This window comes from Lolium rigidum, chromosome 7 (genome assembly GCF_022539505.1).
Source record: "Lolium rigidum isolate FL_2022 chromosome 7, APGP_CSIRO_Lrig_0.1, whole genome shotgun sequence".
Classification (NCBI taxonomy): Eukaryota; Viridiplantae; Streptophyta; class Magnoliopsida; order Poales; family Poaceae; genus Lolium; species Lolium rigidum.
The window spans coordinates 117,856,719-117,877,756 of NC_061514.1; the positions used below are offsets into that span (position 1 = coordinate 117,856,719).

General features: G+C 42.0%; 1 protein-coding gene across 1 annotated transcript; it reads right to left on the minus strand.

Moving 5' to 3' along the window:
• Positions 1-18,503: 18,503 nt before the first annotated feature.
• LOC124679048 lies at positions 18,504-19,150 on the minus strand. Its single transcript, XM_047214877.1, has one exon. The coding sequence runs from the start codon at positions 18,908-18,910 to the stop codon at positions 18,749-18,751; it is 162 nt and encodes a 53-aa protein (XP_047070833.1). The 5' UTR covers positions 18,911-19,150; the 3' UTR covers positions 18,504-18,748.
• Between the last annotated feature and the right edge of the window lie 1,888 nt (positions 19,151-21,038).

The following is a 21,038-nucleotide window of genomic DNA, read 5'->3' on the forward strand; positions in this document are numbered from 1 at the left end:
AAGTTAGGGCCGGATAATCCACCCCCCCCCCCCCGGATAATCTGGCCTCGGGTACAAAACCGGGACAATGTCCGGCCAAATATCCGGCCACTATCCAGACTTGCATTTCTTCAGGTCCTTAGCCATTTTCGAGGGGGCCGGATATTTCCGAAATGTCCGGCCCGGATAATCCGGCCTTGGGACAAAACCGGGACAATATCCGGGCAAATGTCCGGCCCCTATACTGAGCTGCTTTTCCTCAAGTCCTTAGCCGAAAATCTGGGGGCCGGATATTTTGGAAATATCCGGCCCGGATTATCCGGCCTGATGAACTTTTTGCTGATTCTTTTTGACAGCACTGACCACATCCAACACACATACAAATGTATCTATATAATCCATGTACTACTTAAACAAACATTAGTGTATCACATACATTGACATCAAACACTCAAAACATAATATGAGAGATGTTCTTTCACTGGGCATCGCTGGAAAAAAAACAATTCGCTCTTATGGAAATTAATTTTTAGACCTAAAAGTCGCTCAAAAGCCGCCAAAATCAATTTTAGGTTGCGAGATTGATACGTCTCCGACGTATCGATAATTTCTTATGTTCCATGCCACATTATTGATGATATCTACATGTTTTATGCATACTTTATGTCATATTTATGCATTTTCCGGCACTAACCTATTAACGAGATGCCGAAGAGCCGATTCTGTTGTTTTCTGCTGTTTTTGGTTTCGAAATCCTAGTAAGGAAATATTCTCGGAATTGGACGAAATCAACGCCCAGGGGCCTATTTTTGCACGAAGCTTCCAGAAGACCGGAGGACTTACAAAGTGGGGCCACGAGGCGCCGCCACAACAGGGCGGCGCGGCCCAGGTGCTGGCCGCGCGGCCCTGGTGTGTGGGCCCCTCGTGACGCCCCCTGACATGCCCTTCCGCCTACATATAGTCTTCGTCGCGAAACCCCCGATACCGAGAGCCACGAGACGGAAAACCTTCCGCAGACGCCGCCGCCAATCCCATCTCGGGGATTCGGGAGATCGCCTCCGGCACCTCGCCGGAGAGGGGAATCATCTCCCGGAGGACTCTTCACCGCCATGGTCGCCTCCGGAGTGATGAGTGAGTAGTTCACCCCTGGACTATGGGTCCATAGCAGTAGCTAGATGGTCGTCTTCTCCTTATGTGCTTCATTGTCGGATCTTGTGAGCTGCCTAACATGATCAAGATCATCTATCCGTAATGCTATATGTTGTGTTTGTCGGGATCCGATGGATAGAGAATATTATGTTATGTTGATTATCAATCTATTACCTATGTGTTGTTTATGATCTTGCATGCTCTCCGTTATTAGTAGAGGCTCCGGCCAAGTTTTTACTCTTAACTCCAAGAGGGAGTATTTATGCTCGATAGTGGGTTCATGCCTCCATTAAATGCGGGACGATGTGACGAAAGTTCTAAGGTTGTGGATGTGTCTGTTGCCACTAGGCATAAAACATTGATGCTATGTCCGAGGATGTAGTTATTGATTACATTACGCACCATACTTAATGCAATTGTCCGTTGTTTGCAACTTAATACTGGAAGGGGTTCGGATGATAACCTCGAAGGTGGACTTTTTAGGCATAGATGCATGTCTGGATAGCGGTCTATGTACTTTGTCGTAATGCCCAATTAAATCTCACTATACTCATCATATCATGTATGTGCATGGTCATGTCCTCTCTATTTGTCAATTGCCCAACTGTAATTTGTTCACCCAACATGCTATTTATGGGAGAGACACCTCTAGTGAACTGTGGACCCCGGTCCATTCTTTTACATCGAATACAATCTACTGCAATACTTGTTCTACTGTTTTCTGCAAACAATCATCATCCACACTATACATCTAATCCTTTGTTACAGCAAGCCGGTGAGATTGACAACCTCACTATTTCGTTGGGGCAAAGTACTTTGGTTGTGTTGTGCAGGTTCCACGTTGGCGCCGGAATCCCTGGTGTTGCGCCGCACTACATCCCGCCGCCATCAACCTTCAACGTGCTTCTTGGCTCCTACTGGTTCGATAACCTTGGTTTCTTGCGAGGGAAAACTTGCTACCGTGCGCATCATACCTTCCTCTTGGGGTTCCCAACGGACGTGTTAACTACGCGCAATCAAGCTCTTTTTCGGCGCCGTTGCCGGGGAGATCAAGACACGCTGCAAGGGGAGTCTCCACAATCCAATCTCTTTACTTTGTTTTTGTCTTGCTTTATTTTATTTACTTTCTTGTTTGCTGCATTATATCAAAACACAAAAAAATTAGTTGCTAGCTTTACTTTATTTACTGTCTTGCATTCTATATCAAAAACACACAAAAAAATTTAGTTACTTGCATTTTACTTTTGTTACCATGTCTAGTTCTGCACCTGTTACTTCTTCACCTGAGGAATTAGTCTTCACTTTTAAACAAGGGGATGAGGAGAGTTTTAAAGATGCTTGGTCCAGAATTTTTACTTCTTATCGTAAAGCTGAACCTCAAATGACTCTAAGTTTGCTCCTTAGTAATTTTTATTTTGGTCTTATGATTCGCTATAGATATGCCTTGGATGTCTGTCATTGGGAGGAGATTTCCTTCATTGCAATGGGGATCAAGCTTTTAATGCCATAAAGAAGTTGGTTGCATCACATGATTCAGCTAATAACTTTGATTCAAGTCCCTTATTAGCATTTATAATAGATTAAACACTCTTGAGACAAGTGCATCTCGCTTGAATGAAAATTATAGATATGTTCGTAACCGTCTTGATCAAGTTTTAGTGAACTCTGAACCTTCATTATGGGATCCTAATATTAAAATTGTTATCGGTGACCAAACTCTTCATGCCAATTGTGATATTATGTCTGAATTTTGCCTAATGCCTAAGAGTATTCATTAATCTTTGAAACTTTGGGGATTCGTTGAAGGGGGAGAAGGAATAACTCTTATTGATAACTCCGTTATAATTCCTAAAGGAATAGCTGCGGGTGTGCATACAACCGTTCTTGGGAGAACAATATCCATTGATTATCTTGTTATTGAATGTGCAGGAACAGGACAAATCACACTCGGAAGATCCTCGCTGAAACTATTGGGAGCAATCATAGATATGGGAGAAGGCACCCTAAAATTCACCTCTACACCCGGGGTAGACATATATTCCCTAAATCAAAGAGTAAGAAAAAGAACAAGAAAGGTAAGGGTAAAGCCCAAGGTAATGTTGATACTGCATCTCTTGATAACACTTGATATACACTTTACGCGCCTAGCTGAAAGGCGTTAAAGAAAAGCGCTTATGGGAGACAACCCATGTTTTTATTACGAGTACTTTTATTTTATATTTGAGTCTTGGAAGTTGTTACTACTGTAGCAACCTCTCCTTATCTTAGTTTTGTGCATTGTTGTGCCAAGTAAAGTCGTTGATAGTAAGGTTCATACTAGATTTCGATTCATCGCGCAGAAACAGATTTCTTTGTCTGTCACGAATCTGGACCTAATTCTCCGTAGGTAACTCAGAAAATTATGCCAATTTACGTGAGTGATCCCCGGATATGTACGCAACTTTCATTCAGTTTGAGCATTTTCATCTGAGCAAGTATGGTGCCTCAATAAAATTCGTCTTTACGAACTGTTCTGTTTTGACAGATTCTGCCTTTTATTTCGCATTGCCTGTTTTGCTATGCTTGATGGATTTTTCTATTCCATTAACTTTCAGTAGTCTTGTGCAATGTCCAGAAGTGTTAAGAATGATTATGTCACCTCTGAACATGTAAATTTTAATTGTGCACTAACCCTCTAATGAGTTGTTTTGAGTTTGGTGTGGAGGAAGTTTTCAAGGATCAAGAGAGGGAGATGATACAATATGATCAAGGAGAGTGAAAGCTCTAAGCTTGGGGATGCCCCGGTGGTTCAACCCTGCATATTTTAAGAATACTCAAGCGTCTAAGCTTGGGGATGCCCAAGGCATCCCCTTCTTCATCGACAACATTATCAGGTTCCTCCCCTGAAACTATATTTTTATTCCATCACATCTTATGTGCTTTGCTTGGAGCGTCGGTTTGTTTTTGTTTTTGTTTTTTGTTTGAATAAAATGGATCCTAGCATTCATTGTGTGGGAGAGAGACACGCTCCTCTGTTGCATATGGACAAATATGTCCTTAGGCTTTACTCATAGTATTCATGGCGAAGGTTGAATCTTCTTCGTTAAATTGTTATATGGTTGGAATCGGGAAATGCTACATGTAGTAATGCTAAAATGTCTTGAATAATTTGATACTTGGCAATTGTTGTGCTCATGTTTAAGCTCTTGCATCATATACTTTGCACCTATTAATGAAGAAATACATAGAGCTTGCTAAAATTTCGTTTGCATAATTGGTCTCTCTAAAGTCTAGATAATTTCTAGTATTGAGTTTGAACAACAAGGAAGACGGTGTAGAGTCTTATAATGTTTACAATATGTATTTTATGTGAGTTTTGCTGCACCGGTTCATCCTTGTGTTTGTTTCAAATAACCTTGCTAGCCTAAACCTTGTATCGAGAGGGAATACTTCTCATGCATCCAAAATCCTTGAGCCAACCACTATGCCATTTGTGTCCACCATACCTACCTACTACATGGTATTTCTCCGCCATTCCAAAGTAAATTGCTAGAGTGCTACCTTTAAAATTTCTATCCTTTACCTTTGCAATATATAGCTCATGGGACAAATAGCTTAAAAACTATTGTGGTATTGAATATGTACTTATGCACTTTATCTCTTATTAAGTTGTTTGTTGTGCGATAACCATGTTTCGGGGACGCCATCAACACTTTGTTGAATATCATGTGAGTTGCTATGCATGTCCGTCTTGTCCGAAGTAAGGGAGATTTACCACTCATTTAATGGTTAGAGCATGCATAATGTTAGAGAAGAACATTGGGCCGCTAACTAAAGCCATGAATCATGGTGGAAGTTTCAGTTTTGGACAAATATCCTCAATCTCATATGAGAACATTAATTGTTGCTAATTGCTTATGCATTAAAGAGGAGTCCATTATCTCGTTGTCTATGTTGTCCCGGTATGGATGTCTAAGTTGAGAATAATCAAAAGCGAGAAATCCAATGCGAGCTTTCTCCTTAGACCTTTGTACAGGCGGCATAGAGGTACCCCTTTGTGACACTTCGTTAAAACATGTGTATTGCGATGACAATCCCGGTAATCCAAGCTAATTAGGACAAGGTGCGGGCACTATTAGTATACTATGCATGAGGCTTGCAACTTGTAAGATATAATTTACATGATACATATGCTTTATTACTACCGTTGACAAAATTGTTTCTTGTTTTCAAAACCAAAGCTCTAGCACAAATATAGCAATCAATGCTTCCCTCTGCGAAGGGCCTTTCTTTTACTTTTATGTTGAGTCAGTTCACCTATTTCTCTCCACCTCAAGAAGCAAACACTTGTGTGAACTGTGCATTGATTCCTACATACTTGCATATTGCACTTGTTATATTACTTTACATTGACAATATCCATGAGATATACATGTTATAAGTTGAAAGCAACCGCTGAAACTTAATCTTCCTTTGTGTTGCTTTAATACCTTTACTTTGATTTATTGCTTTACGAGTTAACTCTTATGCAAGACTTATTGATGCTTGTCTTGAAAGTACTATTCATGAAAAATCTTTGCTTTATGATTCATTTGTATGTCATTACCATTGTTTTTGTCGCTGCATTCATTACATATGCTTACAATAGTATGATCAAGGTTATGATGGCATGTCACTCCAGAAATTATCTTTGTTATCGTTTACCTGCTCGGGACGAGCAGGAACTAAGCTTGGGGATGCTGATACGTCTCCGACGTATCGATAATTTCTTATGTTCCATGCCACATTATTGATGATATCTACATGTTTAATGCATACTTTATGTCATATTTATGCATTTTCCGGCACTAACCTATTAACGAGATGTCGATGAGCCAGTTGCTGTTTTCTGCTGTTTTTGGTTTCAGAAATCCTAGTAAGGAAATATTCTCGGAATTGGACGAAATCAACGCCCAGGGGCCTATTTTTACACGAAGCTTCCAGAAAACCGGAGGACTTACGAAGTGGGGCCACGAGGCGCCGCCACAACAGGGCGGCGCGGCCCAGGTGCTGGCCGCGCGGCCCTGGTGTGTGGGCCCCTCGTGACGCCCCCTGACCTGCCCTTCCGCCTACATATAGTCTTCGTCGCGAAACCCCCAGTACCGAGAGCCACGATACGGAAAACCTTCCAGAGACGCGGCCGCCGCCAATCCCATCTCGGGGGATTCAGGAGATCGCCTCCGGCACCCTGCCGGAGAGGGGAATCATCTCCCGGAGGAATCTTCACCGCCATGGTCGCCTCCGGAGTGATGAGTGAGTAGTTCACCCCTGGACTATGGGTCCATAGCAGTAGCTAGATGGTTGTCTTCTCCTCATGTGCTTCATTGTCGGATCTTGTGAGCTGCCTAACATGATCAAGATCATCTATCCGTAATGCTATATGTTGTGTTTGTCGGGATCCGATGGATAGAGAATATTATGTTATGTTGATTATCAATCTATTACCTATGTGTTGTTTATGATCTTGCATGCTCTCCGTTATTAGTAGAGGCTCGGCCAAGTTTTTACTCTTAACTCCAAGAGGGAGTATTTATGCTCGATAGTGGGTTCATGCCTCCATTAAATGCGGGACAGATGAAAGAAAGTTCTAAGGTTGTGGATGTCTTGTTGCCACTAGGGATAAAAGATTGATGCTATGTCCGAGGATGTAGTTATTGATTACATTACGCACCATACTTAATGCAATTGTCCGTTGTTTGCAACTTAATACTCGGAAGGGGTTCGGATGATAACCTCGAAGGTGGACTTTTTAGGCATAGATGCATGCCGGATAGCGGTCTATGTACTTTGTCGTAATGCCCAATTAAATCTCACTATACTCATCATATCATGTATGTGCATGGTCATGCCATCTCTATTTGTCAATTGCCCAACTGTAATTTGTTCACCCAACATGCTATTTATGGGAGAGACACCTCTAGTGAACTATGGACCCCGGTCCATTCTTTTACATCGAATACAATCTACTGCAATACTTGTTCTACTGTTTTCTGCAAACAATCATCATCCACACTATACATCTAATCTTTTGTTACAGCAAGCCGGTGAGATTGACAACCTCACTGTTTCGTTGGGGCAAAGTACTTTGGTTGTGTTGTGCAGGTTCCACGTTGGCGCCGGAATCCCTGGTGTTGCGCCGCACTACATCCCGCCGCCATCAACCTTCGACGTGCTTCTTGGCTCCTCCTGGTTCGATAACCTTGGTTTCTTACTGAGGGAAAACTTGCTACTGTGCGCATCATACCTTCCTCTTGGGGTTCCCAACGGACGTGTTAACTACGCGCAATCAGAGATTTTTCAAGATCATGGTCCATAAAAAGAATCATATCTTCGGCGTACTGGAGAATGGATAAACCACCATCAACCAGATGTGGTATCACACCTTCAATTTAACCATCAGACTTACCATGTTCGATCAATATAGCTAGCATATCCGCCACAATGTTAACATTGGCGATAAAGGGTCGCCTTGGCGCAAGCCTTTCCATGTCTGGAAGTAATGTCCAGTGTCATCATTTATCCTGATGGCCACACTACCTCCCGACACGAAATTATTAATCAACGCTCGCCACTCAGGAGAAAAACCTTTCATCCTAAGAGTCTGCTGTAGAAAAGACCATTTGACCTTATCATAGGTCTTTCAAAATATAATTTGAAAATAACCCCATGCAACTTCTTAGTGTGCATTTAATGTACCGCCTCATGCAAGACCACCACGCCATCAAGGATATTTCTTCCTTGCATAAAAGCGGTTTGCGAGGGCTGGACTACATGATCTGCCACCGTATTTAGTCTAATAGTGGTCACTTTCGTAAAAATCTTGAAACTTACATTTAATAAGCAGATAGGTCGAAACTGTTGTATCCTCTCTGCCTCATTAACTTTTGGTAACAAGATTACCTCACCAAAATTTAGACAAAATAGTTCTAGTTATCCAGCAAGAAGGAAATTGAACATCTTTAGAAGGTCTTCCTTGATAGTCTCCCAAAAAGTTTGATAAAACTCTGCAGGAAAACCATCCGAACCTGGTGCTCATTTGGAAAATGGCTTTCTGGACCTCTTCATCCAAGTAAGGAGCTGTCAGAAGCCCATTTTCTTCCATCTCGTCGAGAGAGAAAGAGCTCTCATCAGGAGGACCAAAAAGACCTTCTTAATACGTGATGTAAGATTTGAGTTGCTCATGACCCTCAATCAGCCCCTCATCCTGTATAAGAGAATGAATGCGTTTTTTTCCGATGTCTGCCATTGGCAATACCATGAAAATATAGTGTATTCGAATCTCCTTCCAAGATAAATTGGGCCTTTGATCTCTAATACCATTTAAGCTCCTCTTCGCGAAGTAATGCAGCTATTTCCGCATTCGATTGACTTTTCAATTCAATCTCATGCGGAGACAGAGGTCATATCTCCGCCAACGCCTTTAGATCATCTATGATAGATGATAACCGAGTCTTTTCTTTTTTAAGTATACCGGCAACATGGGCAGCCCATCCCGAGAGGTGTTTGTGCATAGCACGCATCTTTTTATTCCACCTCAGAATGGGTGAACTATCCGAAACTAGTCTTTCCCAAATCCTTTTAACCATATCCAGAAAACCCTTTCGATGTAGCCATCCAAGTTCAAACTTGAACGGACGCTTACTCAAAGGTCTAGGCATTCCGGTAGTTAAAAGGATATGAGCATGGTCCGATAGTTTTTCAATACATTCTAGTGCGCGAATAGACACCATAGGGGTTACAAGAGTATTACAAAGTGCAATGTCCTACACCCCATTCACACAAGAAACAAACTCCTCCCTTTCACCCTCTAATTCTCTAGACGCTCTTCACAAGAATAAAATCTGCTTACAGAAGGGAGACTATGACTACATCCGAAGCCTACGATCTTTCGAAAACTCTGGTTTTCCAGTTGAGCCATATCTTTTTGCAGCAAGGAATGCTGATTGTAGCAATGTCAACTCGGCGTCTCTTTGGGGGGCGCATCTATGTAATCCATCCCACCAATCACGGAAGGGTTGGTCCGCTTTTGGTGTGCATGAGGGGTTGTTTCGGAGGCTTGATCACGGAGTGGGCACACAGAGAGTCCTGGTAAATCCTGACCGGCCAATATGTCACCCATCCAACATCTATTTCTTAGCGCAAGCCACAGGAAGAATTTTCTTTCAAGAGAGGGGAATCATCCCCATCAAATTCATATTAAAGGGAGGCTAACTTCTGACAAGCGGAGCGAGACCCATCGCCGGAGTCTTGGGCCGAAGCGGATCAATGTCACAACCTATATATACCTCTTGTAAGCCGCTGGCTAGGGTTTATAAAATATAAGATAACTGATACGTCTCAAACGTATCTATAATTTCTTATGTTCCATGCTACTTTTATGACCATACCTACATGTTTTGCTCACACTTTATAATGATTTTATGCATTTTCCGGAACTAACCTATTAACAAGATGCCGAAGTGCCAGTTCCTCTTTTCTGCTGTTTTTGGTTCCAGAAAGGCTGTTCGGGCAATATTCTCGGAATTCGACGAAACAAAAGCCCAAGGCCTTATTTTCCCCGGAATGTTCCGAACACCGAAGGAGAGCCGGAGGGGGCCAAGGGGGACCCACACCATAGGGGGCGCGGGTCCCACCCCGGCCGCGCCGCCATGTGGTGAGGGAGCCCTGTTGCCCCTCCGACTCGCCTCTTCGCCTATAAAACCCCTCGTGACCTAAAAACCCGACACCAATTGACGAAACTCCGGAAAGACTCCGGGGCCGCCGCCGCCATCGCGAAACTCCGTTTCGGGGACAGAAGTCTCTGTTCCGGCACGCCGCCGGGACAGGGAATTGCCCCCGGAGTCATCTCCATCGACACCACCGCCATCTTCATCGCCATCGGTGTCTCCCATGATGAGGAGGGAGTAGTTCTCCCCCGAGGCTGAGGGCTCTACCGGTAGCTATGTGGTTCATCTCTCTCTCCCATGGTGTGATCTTTATGTGATCATGAGCTTTGTATCACTATTAATCTATGTGCTACTCTAGTGATGTTATTAAAGTAGTCTATTCCTCCTCCATGATGTAAAGGTGACAGTGTGTGCATCATGTAGTACTTGGCGTAGGTTATGATTGTAATCTCTTGTAGATTATGAAGTTAACTATTACTACGCACTCTAGAGGTTACTTTAATATGAACTCCGGAATTACTCTCCACGATGTGACGGTGACAGTGTGCACATCGTGTGTGATTCCTTTATGAAGTTGTGGAGCTTGTTTACTCCGGCTTGAGGGTGCTCTTGTAGCCCTACACAATGAATGGTGTTTGTTATCCAACAAGAGAGTGTGAGAAAGTAGCACAAGTGAAGAGAAGTTATTTATTTATGTGATCATTGTTGAGAGTGTCCACTAGTGAAAGTATGATCCCTAGGCCTTGTTTCCAAATATCGAATCACCGTTTATTTACTGTTCTACTCGCATGTTTACTTGCTGCCATATTTATTTCAGATTGTTATTACCACTCATATTCATCCATATCACTTGCATCTTACTATCTCTTCGCCGAACTAGCGCACCTATACATCTGACAAGTGTATTAGGTGTGTAAGGGACACAAGAGACTTCTTGTATCGTAATTGCAGGGTTGCTTGTGAGGGATATCTTTGACCTCTACCTCCCTGAGTTCGATAAACCTTGGGTGATTCACTTAAGGGAAACTTGCTGCTGTTCTACAAACCTCTGCTCTTGGAGGCCCAACACTGTCTACAGGAATAGAAGCGTGCGTAGACATCAATAACGCACGACGTTTGTTAACACTCTCGGATATATCATGAAGTTTTGCTGGTTGGCGTCCGTGGTTTGTCCACCTCTGTGTTGGAGGGGTTTTCCACGTTAAAATCTTGTGTCTTCACTACGATTTTCTTTTCGTTTTTCATTATTTTCTTATCGCGTTTATAACATAGTATGTTGATTTTGCTGAGTACGAGGGAGCCGTTTGCCGTGAGCCTCCAGTAATAGATATCAGACATGTTTGTGAGAGGTGGCAAGGCTTGCATTTGAGTCCATAGCTCAATGAAATGCATGCATAATGGCTAGAACCAAGAACACTCCTGAGATATCATTGACCCAAGCATCATTGGGTCTAGCTTTTGCCACTGATTTGCGCAGGGCCCTTCCAGGTCGAATGAAAGGCTGGGGCTGTCTGGGCCGCACTTTCCCGTTGATCCATTTGTCATGCCAGAATAGGGTTAGTTTCCTATCACCTAAATCACATCTCATGGCCGCAAGGAACAATTGAGCGGCAATGAGAGACACCGTTGATGTCTACGCACGCTTCTATTCCTGTAGACAGTGTTGGGCCTCCAAGAGCAGAGGTTTGTAGAACAGCAGCAAGTTTCCCTTAAGTGAATCACCCAAGGTTTATCGAACTCGGGGAGGTAGAGGTCAAAGATATCCCTCTCAAGCAACCCTGCAATTAAGATACAAGAAGTCTCTTGTGTCCCCAACACACCTAATACACTTGTCAGATGTATAGGTGCACTAAGTTCGACGAAGAGATAGTGAAATACAAGTAATATGGATGATTGTAAGTAGTAATTGCAATCTGAAATAAAAATGGCAGCAAGCAAACATGTAGCGTAACTTGTTGGAAACGGTGTTTCAATGCTTAGAAACAAGGCCTAGGGATCATACTTTCACTAGTGGACACTCTCAACAATGATCACATAACTGAATAAATAAATGCTAATCTCAAACACTCTCTTGTTGGATAACAAACACCATTCATTGTGTAGGGCTACAAGAGCACCCTCAAGCCGGAGTAAACAAGCTCCACAACTTCATAAAGGAATCACACACGATGCGCGCACTCGTCACCGTCACACCGTGGAGAGTAACTCCGGAGTTCATATTAAAGTAACCTCTAGAGTGCATAATAGACAAGAGTAACATCTACATATTCAACTAGATTACAAAGCTCATGATCACATAAAGATCACATGGGAGAGAGAGATGAACCATATAGCTATCGGTAGAGCCCTTAGCCTCTGGGGAGAACTACTCCCTCCTCATCATGGGAGACAGCAACGGCGATGAAGATGGCGGTGGTGTCGATGGAGATGACTCCAGGGGCAATTCCCCGTCCCGACGGCGTGCCGGAACAGAGACTTCTGTCCCCCAAAACTAGGTTTCGCGATGGCGGCGGCGCCCCTGGAGTCTTTCTGGAATATGATTGATTCCTTTCGGGTTTTCGCGTCGCGAAGGATTATATAGGCGAAAGGGGAGCGTCGGTGGAGTCCCGAGGGGCCCACACCATAGGGTGGGGCGGTCCCCCTCCTGGCCGCGCCGGCTGATGGGGAGGAGGCCCTGGGCCTCCCCTGGCCTAGCCCTTCTGGCTCCGTGAGTCTTCTGGCGAAATAGAATTTCTGTGATTTTTCTGGTTTTTTCCGAGCACTTTGGTTTTTGGGCCTTTTCTGCAATAAACAGACATAATAAATAGAAACTCGCATTGTGGCATCTTGTTAATAGGTTAGTCCAATAAATGCCTTAATATGATGTAAAGTGCATATAAAACATGTAGGTATTGTCATAAAACTAGCATGGAACATAAGAAATTATAGATACGTTTGAGACGTATCAAACATCCCCAAGCTTAGTTCCTACTCGCTCTCGAGTAGGTAAACGATAACAAGGATAATTTCTAAAGTGACATGCTACTATCATAATGTTGATCAATACTATTGTAAAGCATATGAGATGAATGAAGTGATTCAAAGCAATGGTAAAGATAATGACTAAACAACTGATCATATAACAAAGACTTTTCATGAATAGTACTTTCAAGACAAGCATCAATAAGTCTTGCATAGGAGTTAACTCATAAAGAAATAGATTCTTAATAGAAGGTTTTGAAGCAACACAAAGGAAGATATAAGTTTCAGCAGTTGCTTTCAACTTTAACATGTTTATCTCATGGATAATTGTCAATACAAAGTAATATGATGAATGCAAATAAGAAAGTATGTAGGAATCAATGCACACAGTTGACACAAGTGTTTGCTTCTAAGATAGATAGAATTAGGTAAACTGACTCAACATAAAGTAAAAGAAAGGGCCCTTCGCAGAGGGAAGCAGGGATTACTCTTGTGCTAGAGCTTTTTATTTTGGAAACATGGAATTGTCAACGGTAGTAATAATTCATATGTGTTATGCATAAAACATCCTATAAGTTGCAAGCCTCATGCATCGAATACCAATAGTGCTCGCACCTTGTCCTAATTAGCTCGGATTTCCATGGATTATCATTGCATAACATATGTTTCAACCAAGTGTCACAAAGGGGTACCTCTATGTCGCCTGTACAAAGGTCCAAGGAGATAGATCGCATTTGATTTCTCGTTTTTGATAAATCTCACCTTAAGGACATCCATACCGGGACAACATAGAAAACGAGATAATGGACTCGTCTTTAATGCTTAAGCATTCAACAACGAGATAATATTCTCATAAGAGATTGAGGATTAATGTCCAAAGCTGAAACTTCCACCATGATACATGGCTTTAGTTGGCGGCCCAATGTTCTTCTCTAACAATATGCATACTCAAACCATTTAATCATGATAAATCAGCCTTACTTCGAGACAAGACGAACATGCATAGCAACTCACATGATATTCAACAAAGGTGTAATAGTTGATGGCGTCCCCAGAAACATGGTTACCGCTCAACAAGCAACTTATAAGAAATAAGATACATAAGCAACATATTCAATACTACAATAGTTTTTAAAGCTATTTTCCCCTGAGCTATGTATTGCAAAGACAAGGAATGAAATTTTAAAGGTAGCACGCAAGCAATTTACTTGGAATGGCAGAAAAATACCACGTAGTAGGTAGTTATGGTGGACACAAATGACATAGGTTTTGGCTCAAGGTTTTGGATGCAAGAGAAGCATTCCCTCTCAGTACAAGGCTTTGGCTAGCAAGGTTGTTTGAAGCAAACTCAAGTATGAACCGGTACAGCAAAACTTACATAAGAACATATTGCAAGCATTATAAGACTCTACACTGTCTCCTTGTTGTTCAAACACCTTTATCAGAAAATATCTAGACTTTTAGAGAGACCAATCATGCAAACCAAATTTCATCAAGCTCTACAGTAATTCTCCACTAATAGGTTCAAACTACATGATGCAAGAGCTTAAACATGATCTATTTGAGAGCTCAAAACAATTGCAAAGTATCAAATTATTCAAGACAATATACCAATTACCACATGGAGCATTTTCTGTTTCCAACCAAATAGCAATGAACAAAGCAGTTTTCAACCTTCGCCATGAACATTAAAAGTGAAGCTAAGAACACCAGTGTTCATATGAAACAGCGGAGCGTGTCTTTATCCCACACAAGGAATGCTAGGATCCGAGTTTATTCAAACAAAAACAAAAATAAAAGCATACAGACGCTCCAAGTAAAGCACATAAGATGTGATGGAATAAAAATATAGTTTCACTAGAGGTGACCTGATAAATTGTCGATGAAGAAGGGGATGCCTTGGGCATCCCCAAGCTTAGATGCTTGAGTCTTCTTGAAATATGCAGGGATGAACCACGGGGGCATCCCCAAGCTTATACTTTTCACTCTTCTTGATCATATTATATCATCCTCCTCTCTTGATCCTTGAAAACTTCCTCCACACCAAATTCAAAACAAACTCATTAGAGGGTTAGTGCATAATCAAAAATTCACATGTTCAGAGAGGACACAATCATTCCTAACACTTCTGGACATTACCCAAAGCTACTGAAAGTTAATGGAACAAAGAAATGCATTCAACACAGTAAAAGAGGCAATGTGAAATAAAAGGCAGAATCTGTCAAAACAGAACAATCCGTAAAGACGAATTTTTCAAAGGCACTTAACATGCTCAGATGAAGAAGCTCAAATTGAATTAAAGTTGCGTACATATCTGAGGATTACTCATTAATTTTCGCAGATTTTTCTGAGTTTCCTACAGAGAGTTCTACTCAAATTCGTGACAGCTAGAAATCTGTTTCTGCGCAGAAATCCAAATCTAGTATCAACCTTACTATCAAAGACTTTACTTGGCACAACAATGCAATAAAATAGAGATAAGGAGAGGCTGCTACAGTAGTAACAACTTCCAAGACACAACAAAACAGTAGCAAAATAAAAAACATGGGTTATCTCCCAAGGAGTGCTTTCTTTATAGCCATTAAGATGGGCTCGGTAATTTTAATGATGCTCTCGCAAGAAATAAGAGTTGAACCAAAAGAGAGCATCAAAAGCAAATAAGAAACACTTTTAAGTCTAACCCACTTCCTATGAAAAGGAATCTTGTAAATAAACAAGTCATGTAAGCATAACGCAACAAGCATAGAAAGGCAACACAAGCGCAACTTCAAGATTCTCAATATAAAGAGGGGAAACTTAATATTATTAAGATGCATATAACCATGTTTCCCTCTCTCATAATAACTTTCAGTAGCATCATGAACAAACTCAACAATATAACTATCACATGAAACATTCTTATCATGAGCTACATGCATAAAATTATTACTCTCCACATAAGCATAGTCATTACTATTATTCTCATCACCATAATCATCATATATAGGAGGCATATTGTAATCATAATTAATTTTCTCCTCAATAGTAGGTGGACCGAAAATATGAAGTATCATTAAAAGTAAATTTTCTCCTCCATGCTTGGGGGACTAGAAATATCATGCTCATCAAAACCAGCTTCCCCAAGCTTAGACTTTTCCATAGCATTAGCAGTAATTGCATTCATACTAATAACATTGCTACTATAATGCAGATAAGGTTCCATAGGTTTTTTAATTTTCGCATCAAACCATTCATGTCTTAGCTCAGGAAAAAGATTAAAAAGTTCACTAAATTTTTTGTTGTTTTCCATTATGCCTAACTAGTGAAAAATAAAAACAAGAAACAAAAGATGCAATTGCAGGATCTAAAGGAAATAGCTTCGAGCACTCACACACCGGCAACAGTGCTAGGAAATAGCTTAGTAGTCGAAGGATGTGAATACCTTTTACCTTACCTCCCCGAGCAACGGCGCCGGAAAATAGCTTGATGTCTACGCACGCTTCTATTCCCGTAGACAAGTGTTGGGCCTCCAAGAGCAGAGGTTTGTAGAACAGCAGCAAGTTTCCCTTAAGTGAATCACCCAAGGTTTATCGAACTCAGGGAGGTAGAGGTCAAAGATATCCCTCTCAAGCAACCCTGCAATTAAGATACAAGAAGTCTCTTGTGTCCACAACACACCTAATACACTTGTCAGATGTATAGGTGCACTAGTTCGGCGAAGAGATAGTGAAATACAAGTAATATGGATGATTGTAAGTAGTAATTGCAATCTGAAATAAAAATGGCAGCAAGCAAACATGTAGCAGAACTTGTTGGAAACGGTGTTTCAATGCTTAGAAACAAGGCCTAGGGATCATACTTTCACTAGTGGACACTCTCAACAATGATCACATAACTGAATAAATAAATGCTAATCTCAAACACTCTCTTGTTGGATAACAAACACCATTCATTGTGTAGGGCTACAAGAGCACCCTCAAGCCGGAGTAAACAAGCTCCACAACTTCATAAAGGAATCACACACGATGCGCGCACTGTCACCGTCACACCGTGGAGAGTAACTCCGGAGTTCATATTAAAGTAACCTCTAGAGTGCATAATAGACAAGAGTAACATCTACATATTCAACTAGATTACAAAGCTCATGATCACATAAAGATCACATGGGAGAGAGAGATGAACCACATAGCTACCGGTAGAGCCCTTAGCCTCGGGGAGAACTACTCCCTCCTCATCATGGGAGACAGCAACGGCGATGAAGATGGCGGTGGTGTCGATGGAGATGACTCCGGGGGCAATTCCCCGTCCCGACAGCGTGCCGGAACAGAGACTTCTGTCCCCCGAAACTATGTTTCGCGATGGCGGCGGTGCCCATTATATAGGCGAAAGGGGAGCATCGGTGGAGTCCCGAGGGGCCCACACCATAGGGTGGGGCGGGCCCCCTCCTGGCCGCGCCGGCTGATGGGGAGGAGGCCCCCTCCTGGCCCTTCTGGCTCCGTGAGTCTTCTGGCGAAATAGAATTTCTGTGATTTTTCTGGATTTTCCCGAGCACTTTGGTTTTTGGGCCTTTTCTGCAATAAACAGACATAATAAATAGGCACTGTGGCATCTTGTTAATATGTTAGTCCAATAAATGTCTTAATATGATGTAAAGTGCATATAAAACATGTAGGTATTGTCATAAAACTAGCATGGAACATAAGAAATTATAGATACGTTTGAGACGTATCAACCGTCAATTGCAGTCCATTTCAGGTTCTCAAGAGGCCGGACTTCTCTAGTCATATCATCGACGGCTGTGTGCATTAATTGATGCAGATGCCGAGGCGAAGGTCCCATTTCGAAAAAAAATCATATCCATCTAATTCTTAAGGCTTCGTTCATGTCTTAAGAATTAGATGAATATGACTTTTTTTTCTTCGAAAAATTGATGCGGAGGCCAGGACGAAGGTCCCATTTCGAAAAAAGTCATATCCATCTAATTCTGAAGGCATCATTCAACAATTTGATATTGTAAATACCTAGCCCGCCAAGATAGATTTTCAGTATCGAGATACTAGGTAGTATCGTTTTTTTTCTTCAATAGTATCGTATCGTAGTATCACGATAGTATGGGGTTTCTATTTTTCAAAATATAAGCAATTTTTGCATTAAATAAAAGTTTTCTTGCATATAATTCTGGAAAAACATAGTGCCACGTCATATTGTTCTCGTAATAGAGATATTCTAGATTTGGAGTCAACACCACATGGGGAATGCAGATGCGGTAAAATAATATGTTTAGTCCACAACAGAAATTAATGAAGAAATTACCTACTTATAAGGCGTGCTGACCTCAACATGTCGTAGAAGTATCGGGATACTACCAATTAAAGACATGGTATCGCATTTTGATAGCGATACCACCTGATTAGGATATCCCAGTAGACTATTAGTATCATAAGATAATAGGATCTATGATACTGGCAACCACGAGAGAGATCCCAAGCCCCGGGATTTCTCTCTCTTTATTTCCCATACCGAAATCCTTGAGGTGACTTTCTCTTGGAGGCCTCCTGATTTCTCTTTATTCTGCTGCTCTTGGAGGCCTCTTGATATCTCTTATGTTATGTATCGACCCACCCAGGTGAATTTGTCTCGCTCGATCGACGAAAAGCTCTCACGGAACAACAATTTACTTGTATATACAAGAGATGAATTTAGCAGCCGGCGCCCGCAGAAACACAATCCACAAAATAAATGCAAATATCAGAAGTCAATCGACATAGTATAAGAGCTGCGGAATCAGGTGAAGATACGATTCAAGAGAAAGACAGAACTATGCAAACGAACAAGATTACATGGTATTACAAGATATACCCAATTTGATTGGCAATATGCATGCGGATCATACTATCCGACCAACAGGAGCTACATAAAGTGCAGAAGTAGTGTAAGCGAAGCTGCAAACAAGGAAATCGAAACCGAAAGAAGCTCGGAGCTACGCGCGGGCATCATCAGAAGGAGAAGAATCCTTCCTTGATGCAGAGGGCGCCGACGAGGACGAGCAGGCCGCCGCCCATGCACTGCGTGCTGGTCACCACCGTCTGCTGGTACGCCAGCAGCGTCATGGCGGCGCCCACGCAGCCGATCAGGAGCCCGGTCATGTTCCGGTCCATGCCGTCGTGCTCGGTCGTCTCCTTGCTTCCTCGGCCGATCGAGCTCTTCTTCTTCTTCTTCTTGCTTGGATGCTGTTGAGAGTCTGCGGTGCGATGCGGTGTCCTGGTGGGCGTTGGGGAATTAAAGCCGCGGAGTCAACGGCTTCGTATGGTTGCTGGTCAGATGGCGTGGAGGGTGTTTAGCTTATGGAGCGCTTGGAGGGTCGGGGGTGTCGTTTTCGGAGCAGGCAAGCGCCATTTGCGGCTCACCGTCGCTCACACGATCGATTCAACGCCCGTGTCTTTTGAGCTCAGCGTCGTTTTGATTTGTTTTCTCAGACGTAGTTAGCTGGAAGACAACAACCCCTCCCGAGAACGAAACTGGAATCCAATCCAAGGTCCACGGATGCGCGCGTAATTGATCGATTCAGCTGGACCATCCTTCCTCTGATCACCTCCTAGCGACTCTGCGTGTCTGCCTGATAGCAAATCGACCCCATGAGTTTCAGCAACTGCAAAGATGGTGATCGTTTCTACAGATAAATTGATGAACACATAGAGTGGATCTTAAGTATACCATGTGTCCGGTTAAGGCACCGTATGGGAACGTAGAATTATTTTACACTAGTAATCAGCTTACATTTCTAATTTACTTGGCATATAAACAACTCTTAACCGTAGAACCTTTGGCACAAAGGAAACAACAGCGTGAGAAATGCTGATAACCGTAGAACCTTTGGCATGGAGGAAACAACATCATGGGGATGCTGAGGGATAGCCTCCCACCATCTCTCTCAGCTGCACCAGATAGTATTTCGTGGTGCCTCGCCCCTTCGAGGGTCTTCATAGACTAGGGTTCGGCTTACATTGGACCATCCATTATGTAAAATCCTTTACCCCTGGCGACTAAGATTTTCGTTTGACGGTTGCTTCGAGATCGCCTGCCTTCAGGGGTTGAGGTGGCTAAACAATATGGGCTGTGGGATGGGTTATGTCCATTATGTGGGATCCCCGAGTCGGGAACCCACATAATGTTCACCGTCCAATGTCCAGGTTCCAATGAAGTTCTGTCCAAGAGGCTTTGGGCCATGACGGGTAGGCTCAAGACCTGGCCGAGTCCCTGGCGCCTCTTTTGACTGGTGTTTGTTTCCATGTCATGGACCCTCCGGAATATTCGCAAGCTGGTTATTGAAAAACTCTTCTTGCAATGTGCGACGTTGCATCTTTTCAGCAGTGATATCTGTTGTGTAGACAACGGGACAAAGAGCGACTCAATACCATGGTACAAGACATGCTAGTGACGGCGCCGTCTACGTGTTTCGTCCAGTCAATGATTCCGGTTCTACCTTGGGTATGTTTTTTGTTGTTGCTTCTAGCGGACCTTTGTTATTTTTCTTTTGACTTGATCTCGTACTTTGTACGATTCTCGTACCTGTTGTGCATATGCATGGGCTCCAAAAACGTCTTGTCTGGAGAATAGTTATATCCTACACCCACTCTTTTTTATGCAACTTATATAACTTTTCCATCATGTATATTATGTCTTACCTCGAAAGTCGGGAAGAAGTAAGAAAATATAGAGATGATGTAATTTTATTGTTTATGTAAAGTATAAAAATACAACTTAAAATACATATTAATTTGTGGATTTTTTACGTTGTTACGACTCATATACTGTGTTTTTATGTTGATTTTTGTTGTTTGGTCAATATGGACATAATTATTTATATACAAGCATAAATTTTAAATGCAACATCATAAAGTTATCAGGGGTATAGGATAAATTTGTCCGCACCCTCGGTACTGAATAGCATGGCTACCTTAAGGTAAGTTTTATTATTTCTATCTTTTATTAGTCTCAAATTTTGTTTATTTTTTACTGGTTAAAAATGTTCATATATAAATATATTTTCATCCTCCATTAAAAATAATGTATTTCTAAAGTTGTTTTAGAGATATCCTTCTTGGAGAAAGAGATTCTAGTCTTGAAAAGAATCGTTGACATGTAACAAAAAATAAGTTCACTATTTTAATAAAATGCTCTTGCATTAAAAAAATGGTCATACATCTTAAAAGGATGTTCATGTTTGTGGGTAAAAATTAATCCAGTTCATCTGTTTAAAACATGTTCATGTATTTGTTCGATAAT

What these genes read in the sequence shown, in the direction of transcription:
- LOC124679048 (XM_047214877.1), bottom strand. Translation starts at nt 18,910, where the DNA reads ATGGACCGGAACATGACCGGGCTCCTGATCGGCTGCGTGGGCGCCGCC.